The sequence below is a fragment of the Arachis ipaensis genome, chromosome B1 (genome assembly GCF_059453495.1).
Source record: "Arachis ipaensis isolate K30076 ecotype BB chromosome B1, ASM5945349v1, whole genome shotgun sequence".
Taxonomy (NCBI): domain Eukaryota; kingdom Viridiplantae; phylum Streptophyta; class Magnoliopsida; order Fabales; family Fabaceae; genus Arachis; species Arachis ipaensis.
This window is the reverse complement of record NC_142436.1, coordinates 147532527-147542942: the sequence shown is the minus strand read 5'-3', so window position 1 is coordinate 147542942 and position 10416 is coordinate 147532527. Positions and strand designations below refer to the sequence as shown.

Here is a 10416-nt window from a genome sequence, read left to right as displayed (position 1 = left end):
ATGAGCAGTTTTGAAGCGTTGGAGGCGGAGTGTTTGATTCAATTTGGAGTTGCACCGCGTAAGTCGGATTGTAGAGGTAGTTGCATAAAACTTACCTGGCTGCGGGAAATAAAAGAAAATTTACAGTTGATTGATGATATCAGTATACAGAGGTATGTGAGGTGCCATATTATGTTGCTGATCGGGACGATCTTATTTGGGAATAAGTCTGGGGCAGGAGTGCATTGGAAATTTCTACCCTTGCTACGTGATTTTATTAGTATTGGTCAGTATAGTTGGGGAGCGGCGTGCCTAGCACATCTATACAGGGCTTTATGCCGGGCATCCCGTTTTAACTGCAAGGAAATAGATGGTCCACTAACACTTCTACTCTGTTGGGCTTGGATCAAGCTGCCATATCTATCGCCGCTGCCTAGGGAACCTCGAAGTTTTCTGCTAGCAAATAGGTAATAATTTGTTACAATGTACCCGTATCTTGATATTTAAGATTCAGTTAATGCTAGTTGAGGTAATTGAATATATCATATTAGGTGGCGGAACTGGGAGCGTGGTGACCGACGATATAGATATCTGAAGTTAGCTCACTTTAGGAAGGCATTTGACGAACTTCAGGAAGGGCGGGTGTGTTTTAATTAAAGTAGTATTAGTTTTCGGTTTAGGGTCCGAGACATAATTATACAGCATTGTTATTGCCATTTGGCATTGTGGACTGTGATCATGAGGTTCCTTTATTTTTTCCAGTTTGTTTGGGTTGCTTATGCTGTAGATCGCGTAGATCCGAACATCATTCCTCCTGAAATCTACATGCACTCGGTTGTTTGGAGCGCTACAGTTCCTTTGGTATCATTCGAATGTATCGAGTGGCATGCTACCGATAGGTTTAGGCGACAGTTTGGTTTCGTTCAAGGACTACCTAGTCAGGAGCGGAATCTAGAGAAGGCGCATGGAGAAACCCTGACTGGTCCTAAGAATCTTAATTGGGTCACGGAACCGAGTCATTCAAAGTGGGTGATGCATTGGTCAAACAGGTATAACTACGTTCTATCTGAACTTCCCATGCCTTCACATCATTTACTAGATAGTTACATGCATTGGTACCGATCAAAATATGGGGACCACTTAAACATGTCAAATCTTGTGGGTCAAGATAATGATGAAGGTGATCAAGATATGAATGAAGGTGATCAGGATTTGGATGAGGATAATCAGGATACCGATGAGGGTAGTCAGGATATGGATGATGATAATGAAGGACAAGAGCCACAGTCGCCACATATATTACCTCCAAACCCGATTCCAGAAGTACATCCTCAGTCCTCAAGCCAGTATGTACCTCAGACACAGTTCCCCCCATCAGTTCCAATAAGTCAACAATATTGGGGAACCTCACAGTTTGAAACAGGAGAATGAGGTTCTTTTAGCCAGTTGCTTGGGTTGATGTCTGCAGATCCTGGACTATCACAATATGGACATCAGCCTGAGTTCATGGCAGGTAGGTATTCATTGGATGCGAGGTATCCGGGCCATACCTCATCGGTTGCTTCTGGTGGGTTTGTGTCGGTTGACTCTAGTAGGAGTGACGGTGGATGCGGAGCTTTTTTTAGTCAGAACCCTAACCGTGTTTCCATGGGACTCATTGAGGAAAATGCTAACCCACTCGAGAAAGAGACCGATGCGTATCTAGTAGATAACCCGGATGACGAGGAGGATCATGAGGATGATGAAATAGAGGAGTTCGATGAGGATGAGGAATCTCGTAATGATGGTATTATGTTTTTGTATTTTACTTTACATCTTCGATTACGTATTTATTTTTTGTTCATAACTAGCATCTCTGTTTGACTCTGAGTAAATGATATGTGGTATATGTCTTGCTTTGATTACCTGATGCACTACATTTAATTATTTTTCAAATATTGTATACAGGTCAGGCACGCACTCCGGATGAAACCTCCAAAGGTTACAATCTGAGGATTGATCCACCACGTCGCAGCGCTAGTCGCTACACTCCATCTGTCTTCAAAAAGGCGGCCAAGAAATGCAAGAATTTTGTGAAGGATGTCAAGTGGGCCATGAGAAAGTAGTTGTGGTGTAAATTACTTATTTCAGTATTAATCACCTGGACTGTGTTTAGACTAATTTGTATGTATTGGACATTTTGAATTACTGAGATGGACTATGGTTAGATTTATATTGTATGTTTAGAATATTTATGCACCACGGACCCTATTCAGGTATTATTGATCTTGAGTACGTATTAAGGTTTCATAAATTCCGATTATATTGCTATAGATATCATGTCAACATAACTCAGTGCGACAATTGAGATCATATTACAACATGCTACATGTATCGTATATGCACTGATGTGAAAATTTGATTGGACCGGCCGGTTCATTCAGAAAAACTTTGAACCGAACATCCCGGTTCATCCCGGAAACCTGTTAAACAGACTGGCCGGTTCAATCAGGATAGCTTTTAACCGAACCGGCCTGTGAAATTGGAAAAGCTGTGGGTTCGGACCGGCCGGTTCAATTAGAAAAAATGTCAACCGGGCCGCCGATTCTTTCATAAAAACTGGTTGAACCGGACCGACCAGTTCAACCAGAAAACCAGATTACAAAACCGGTATGCTCAAACAGGATAACTGTGATGCCGACCTGCCTGTTCAACAAGTACGCAAATTACAATATATTTTGTGATACGTATCCGTATTATTTTTTAACACATGCATCTGGTGTACATTAAAATAAAAACAAATTAAAAAGGTTATAAAATAAAAACAGTTTTAAAATAAAAACAAATTAAAAACGTTATACAATGTTACACATATCAGGTCAAGTTACCTCAAAAGGACAACCCATGCCATACTAGTGATCATCTACACCTACCACATGTGAACCTACTAAGCATCTCCGTCGGCATTTGTACCAGTTGACCGACGGCATCTACTACGACTGTGTCCCTCAGCTCCACATAGCGTACATCGCCTAGGACGACGTAACATTCGCGTGTCCATCTCATTCAAGAAGCGCGTCATCCTGGGGCGCCCTTTCGAGACACGTCTCAGGTACGGATTCGGTACGAAGCGAGGACCGTTGTACGCTGGCAATGTCGTCGGGTTACCCAATGGCCTAAATCTTGCTCGGTACACCCGCCGAACTTGGTCCATTTTATACACATCATGCACATACAGTTTCCAATCCAGTCGCTGGTTGGCGCAACATGCGAAGACATGTCTGCAGGGGATCCGGTCCACCTGGAACTCACCACAGTCACATTGAAGGCCACGTAGATCAACTGCAAACTCCAGTCCGCTTGGCATCTCATGCACCTCGAAGACCTCATTCTGCCGGTCAAAGCAACTGACCTAAATGTTTCCTGATGCAAGTTGGTTTGCATGCAACTTCGAGGTCACGACTTCAGAGAACACATGGCCAGCATTAATCCGCGCTTCTGCTTCCGCTCTTTTTCTGGTGAAAAGCTCGTTTAGCCTGTAGAATGTTGCCTTGACAAGAGTAGTAATGGGAAGATTGCGTGCACCCTTCAACACTGAATTGATGCATTCCACTAGATTCGTTGTCATGTGACCCCATCGGTATCCACCATCAAACGCCAATGCGTACTGTTCGCGGGGAATTCGATTTAACCAGTTAGTATACGCTTCCCCCCGTTCCCGTAATCGCTGGTAACGCACTTCGTACTCCCGCACCGTCCTCGAATATCCTAGAGGATAGGAAAAAAAAAACAAGAATAATTATAGCTGTCGAAACAAATCTTGAAGGTTATTTTTCTTAATAAGTTACTTAAATTTAGTAAATGGTTACCTATGTTGACGACCAATTTTTGGAGGTACGGTGCCTTGAATTTTCGCAGAAAATTCGACTCTATATGCCTGATGCACTACATATGAAAAGCTCTAGGAGGGGACCAAGCTCCGTTACTCCGTTCCACAGCTGCATTGATGGATTCGTGTCGGTCGGATATTAGTCCTACACCATCTCGAGTGACAACATGTTGATGCAAGTTACTAAGGAAAAAGTGTCATGCATCAGAAGTCTCTCCCTCGACAATAGCAAACGCAATTGGGACGATATTGTTGTTGCCATCCTGTGAAACTGCGACTAGTAGACAACCCTTATACTTTCCATACAAGTGAGTCCCGTCCACCTGTACAACTGGCTTACAATGTTTGAATGTCCTGATGCAGGGGTAATAACTCCAAAATACCCTATGCAGTACACGAATATGACCGACCAAGTCATCGCCTTGATATGCAGGCATGGTTTCAAAATGGACAACAGCTGATGGCTCCTTATGACACATGGCCTCAAACCATATAGGCAACGCTTCGTACGATGCCTCCCAACCACCAAATATTTTTTCTACTGCCCTTTGCTTAGCCAACTATGCTTTCCGATAACTAACGGTATAGTTGAACTTCGATTGCACTTCTGCTATGACCGATTTTACCTTTAAGGAGGGGTCAGCTTCAACCAATGGCTTTATTGCCTCTGCAATTGTGATGGAGTCCAGCTTCGAATGATCCTGTGAAATGGTGGCTCTGGTACAAGTGTGACTACCATTATACCGTCTTATAACCCAACAATACTTCCTGCTGATCAGACTAACCCTGATAAGCCAATCACACCCTGACCCATACTGTGTACACTTGGCATAAAATGTCAAAGGCTCAGACTCATACACCCGGTAGTCTACGCTTCGTCGTATGGTATACTCTTTTATCGCCTTAATAACAGCTTCCCGGGAACTAAAATCCATCCCAACAGCAAATTCACCATCTGCGACAATAGGAACTTCTGCCAGGACAACCAGCATGGGAAAATTTTCAATAAATACATATATATTTCAAAACCGAGATAAATCAATATTCACTGCATCAAGTTTGATATAAATCCAACCCTAACATCATGTTACTATGTGACTTTTTTCACAAATACGGACATGAACGTCAGATGTAAAAAACTGGCCCGGACCGACCGGTTCGACTGTCAACCCCGATGAACCAAATACTATCCGGTCCGGTTCCCTAAGTCATATCTACAAACACACGTTAATTTTCTTTTGCATAATGTAGAGAATTTTATTATTATTTTCTAGCCAATACCTATAGTGTATAACATAAATAATAATAAAATATTAACTTCTATGTTCTATATTTGTTTAAAATAACGTTATATTTTTCAAATATTAGTAAACACATATTTTGACTTTTATTTTTTTAACTTTCTTACTATTTTTTTTTTACATAGGATCGGGTCAACCGGTTCAATGTCTAACACATAAATGACATCAACGCATGATAAAATAATGGTTAATAAATACTAATTCATTCATAAATAATTCAATAACTAAATAAAAAAATATTATTTTTTAATAACGAACCTGCAGTCATATATTCCGAAAACTCCGGAACATGCATGGCTTCCAAGTTCAGAACTCGCATGAATGAAGGCTCCCCAAACGGCATATCATTTGCGAGCGCATCTGCCACCTCTGTCACATCTGGATCCATAGTTCCGTCACCATGATCTTCATCTCCATCTGCACCAACACATTCGTAGTTGCTTTCGAACTCTTCTTCACTGTCACTATTATAATCTTCCCCTAGAATGTTTCGGTCAGCCTCAGATTGTTCAAACTCAACATATAACTCGATAAACGAGATCTGGGCCCGGTTTTCAATATACATTGAAAACATCTCCTGCATGCTCGCTTCATCCGTCACATATCTTGTTTGAAATTGGACGAACCCACCAAATACCGGTATGGGATATCTGTATAGAACACAGGATATTTTTTTGCCCTCTCAGAATCAATCTTCTCACAGATCAAACCTTTGAGTTCTTCAAAGAAAATAATAAAGGGAATAACAACATCTAGTGGATTTTCACAAATAAATTTTACTCCTTCAGACATTTGTAATAAAATCTGACCAAAATAATACACCTTTAGTAGTACTCTGTCACTCATTTCTCCTAATCACCAAAAAAAAAGAACATAACATTAACCACTGACTTCTGGGATTTAGAACAAGTTTGAAAGAAACCCAGAAATATGAAACAGATGAAGCGGCGCTGAAGAAGGGGAAGAAGAGGGTATCCTAACACTAACTCGTTGCACACTTTTATATAGACTCTATATTCAACTCGGACCATACGACTAGGTTAATTTCATTCAAAAATATATTTAACAACCAAATCGGACCATGCGTTTTTGTAAACCGATTCTGCCATCCCCAGCCAAAACGGACGGTCCGACTCCATTCATCTTCAACAACATACAACTCGGACCGTTCGAGTTGCCCCTCCACATCAAGGAAATCGGAGGGTCCGATTTGGCTTCAACAAAATTTTTTTCCTCCCCACCCCAAATCGGACCGTTCGTTTTCGAGGAAGGAAATTCACAAACGAAGAACTTGGACGGTCCGAGTTCTTCTCCATAAAGCTGCCAAAATTCTGCCCCACATTCATGTCTAGCCCCCTTGATTCCATATCCATGAAAAGCTCACATACATGCTCCATTTCCATAAAATTCAGCCAAAATTATTTCTCTGATTATTATAATTAACCAATAAAAGTGTACATTGGATTGCGTTTATTTTTAAGAATTGCACAGGACAAGACAATGAGAATAGGATAGGACAAGACACTAATGAATAGAGACACAAAATTTTGTGTTTTTGTATTTTGTTTGGTGATAAATTAGAACAAATTATGAAAATATAATTTATTCTCATTTTTTTATTTAAAAAATTTGAGATAAAAAATATAATAATAAAAAAAATAATTATGAAAAATTAACAAAAATAATAAAAAAAGAATGAAAAATAAGTTGTGTCCCTTGTTAGTGTCTTCGTGCCTTCTCTGTCAGGATAGACACAAAATATACTAATTTAGTGTTTCTAGATACACGCTGTCTCTGTCTATATCTCTTCTGTCAAATATGATTTTGTGTCTCAGTATTCATGTTTTAGTGTCCTGTCTCTATAAATAAATACAACTTTCTAGATATAGTTTTAATGAGATTTTTAAAATCAATAAAATTGAAAATGAGGCCAATGCTGACTCATATATGAATCTTATGGGCTATGAATCATGAAAGAGATGGAAAAGGTAAGGTTTGAAGTGTTTGTATTATTAATATTATGATATGATTCCCTTATTTCAAGATCAATTTGACAAGAGGGGTCTATGATTAATTTCATGAGTGCCAACAACTAACTACTATAACACGTAAATAATAGAAATATCGCAATATGGGGATGGAAAGAAAACACTCTCAAAATGTCCATATCCATTGTCATTGCCTCTCCACTTGCTTTTCTTATCGTTCTCTTCATATCTTTCAAGAAAAAGATTTTTTTTTTCTTTTTTTAATTCTTAAAAAATAAAAAATAAAAAACCTTTTGAAAAATGGTTCACTATGATAGGTTATGTTGGCAACTATATACTATTGTGCTTAGGAGAAAAGTAATAAAGAGTGAAATGTTTTTTAAAAATTAATTTACTATTAAAAACAAAAAAATAAAATATTTTAAATTTTAAATTATAAAGCTAAATCATTGATATAAATTATAATAAAAAAATAAATTTTGTTTAATTAAAATATACAATATTTCTTATTTAATAAGAAGTATTTAAACCTAAATTTATACTCAGGTACATGTAAATTATAGGGTTAAGCATGATTTTAGTCCTTAAGGTAGGGGTTAAAAATTTTTTTCGTCTCCAACCTTTTTTTGTTTACAAAATCGTCCCTAAACTTTAACTTAGTTTTAAAATCATCCTTCAAACTAAAATACCATTTCCCTTCTTCCACCAAATCAACTAGAAACAGAAGCAAAAGCAAAACCAAAAGCAGAAGCAGATGTAAAAGCAGAATCAGAAGCAGAAGCAAATGCAACAACAACAAAAGAACAACAACAACAATGAATAATGAAACTAGAAGAACAACAACAACAAAAGAAACAGAAGCAGAAGCAACCAGAAGCATCAACAAATCCACAAATAAAAAAAATTTAACAATATAATTAACAAAAGAAATAGAAGAATTAGAACTGTTGAGTCTCCAGCGGAATTTTAACTTCTAATAGATAGAAAGTAATATGAAATTGAACATTACTCACAATAATACACTCGCTATATAATTATTAAAGAAAAAAAAAGAAAGAAAATGAATAATTGCTATGGATGTGAATTCCTTTGATTTTAATTGGATTGAATACATTTTGATTTCACTCATTTATATAGTTTCCTAACTTCTATAAATAATAAGAGAGCATACTATAAAATAGTTTCCTATAAAATCTCTTTAACTATCCACCATTTTCTCTCTTCCATCCTTTGTCTGCCTCCCTTTGTTTTCGATCTGCCTTTCTTTTATTCTCACAATTCTCCACCTCGTTCACAATTTGAAATCTACTCAAATTTTGGACGATCAAAGTATAATATTCATATCTGGTTGCGTCAATTTTACAATGACTGTCTACGTACTCTTGTTCAGGATCAAACCAATCGTAGTTCCTCTATTTCTCCATGTAATGCCTAACATGATGCAATATTGAGCAATTCCAAACAGTGTTGGAACTTGTTTCCTGACACTACTTTAGTCAACATATCAGCAGGATTTTCATCTGTGTGTACTTTTATAAGAGAAATGTTACCTTTCTCTATAACATCGCGCACGAAGTGATATCTTACATCAATATGCTTGGTACGAGCATGATGAACCTGATTTTTAGCCAAATGAATTGCACTTTGACTATCACAACTCAGATTCACGCAATTTTGCTTCAACCCCAAATCATCTAGAAGACCCCTTAGCCACAATGCTTCTTTCACCCCTTCTGCTACTGCTATGTACTCAACTTCTGTAGTAGATAGTGCCACTGTAGCTTGTAACATCGATCGCCAATTAACTGGAGCACCTTGTATTTTATATACATAACCAGTCATAGAACGTCTTCTATCTAGATCACCAGCATAATCAGAATCAACAAAGCCGCTGATTTGACATGATTTTCCACTAAAGCATAAACCTGTGTCAATGGTACCCTTCAAGTATCTTAATATCCACTTGACTGCTTCCCAATGTGCCTTACTCGGGTTTGCCATGAACCTGCTAACAACACTGACTGCCTGTGAAATATCTGGGCGTGTACACACCATAGCATACCTTAGGCTACCGACTGCACTAGCATAAGGTACATTTTTCATGTAAGCCTTATCCTCTGCTGTTGTGGGAGATTGTTTACCAGAGAGCCTAAAATGTGGAGCCAACGGCGTTACCACCGATTTAGCATTTTTCATTTCAAACCTTTCAATGACGCGCTCAATGTATCCTCTTTGGCTCAAGAACAATTTTTGGCTTGATCTCTCTCTTTTAATTTCCATGCCTAATATTTTTCGTGCAGCACCCAAGTCTTTTGTTTCAAATTCTTTACCAAGTTGAACCTTTAACATATCTATCTCTACCTTGCTCTTAGTGGCAATAAGCATGTCATCCACATACAATAGAAGATAGATATAATCACCTCCAGGAAGCTTACGAATGTATACACAACAATCATAATTACTTCTGGAAAAACCTTGTTTTAACATAAAGGAGTCAAATCGCTTATACCATTGCCGAGGAGATTGTTTTAATCCATATAGCGATTTCCTCAAGCGACATACCTGACTTTCTTTACCCTCAACCTTGAAACCCTCAGGTTGATACATGTAGATTTCTTCCTCTAAGTCACCGTGCAAGAATGCAGTCTTCACGTCTAGTTGTTCCAACTCAAGATTACCATGAGTGACAAGACTTAAAAGCACTCGTATGGAAGTGTGTTTTATCACAGGAGAAAATATCTCATTGTAATCAACACCTTCTTTCTGTGCAAATCCCTTTGCTACTAACCTAGCTTTGAATCTTGTACCATCTGACTTAGTAGGATCTTCTTTTCTTTTATACACCCACTTACAACTAATTGTAGTTTTTTCCACGGGCAATGGGACCACATCCCATGTCTTGTTCTTATGAAGAGATTGCATCTCTTCCTCCATAGCGACAAACCAACTCTCTCTATCTTTGTCTTTGATAGCATGTTTGAAGGTGACCGGCTCATCATCCTCCAATGAGAGTACATAATCTACCAAGTTTACCTGCCCATAATGTCTCAAAGGCTTGTCTGACCCGAACTTCTGAACAAATTTATAATTCCTCTTTGGCCTAGTAGATGCCAAAGAATCCTACTGCTGCTGTTGTAATGCATGTGCATTTTCTCGCTGAATTTTCTCATGATCAAGTTCATCCTCTGCGTCATCTCGAGTAGCATTAAGATGCTCCACCTGAACATTATTAGAGTCTATTTGTTGGTATTTAGACTCTATCTCTACCATTTGAGTATTT

The 10416-nt window shown here is 38.3% G+C and overlaps 2 protein-coding genes across 2 annotated transcripts; one reads left to right on the top strand and one right to left on the bottom strand.

Moving 5' to 3' along the window:
* Window positions 1–1485: 1485 nt before the first annotated feature.
* On the top strand, window positions 1486–2084 carry LOC148578809 (uncharacterized). Its single transcript, XM_088501639.1, has 2 exons — window positions 1486–1765; window positions 1927–2084. The coding sequence occupies exons 1-2, from the start codon at window positions 1486–1488 to the stop codon at window positions 2082–2084; spliced, it is 438 nt and encodes a 145-aa protein (XP_088357765.1).
* Window positions 2085–2905: 821 nt separating this feature from the next.
* Window positions 2906–3962, bottom strand: LOC107610903 (uncharacterized). The gene is made up of 3 exons (XM_088503219.1): window positions 3896–3962; window positions 3434–3726; window positions 2906–3349 (listed from the first exon to the last, which is right to left on the bottom strand). The coding sequence occupies exons 1-3, from the start codon at window positions 3960–3962 to the stop codon at window positions 2906–2908; spliced, it is 804 nt and encodes a 267-aa protein (XP_088359345.1).
* Window positions 3963–10416: the final 6454 nt, after the last annotated feature.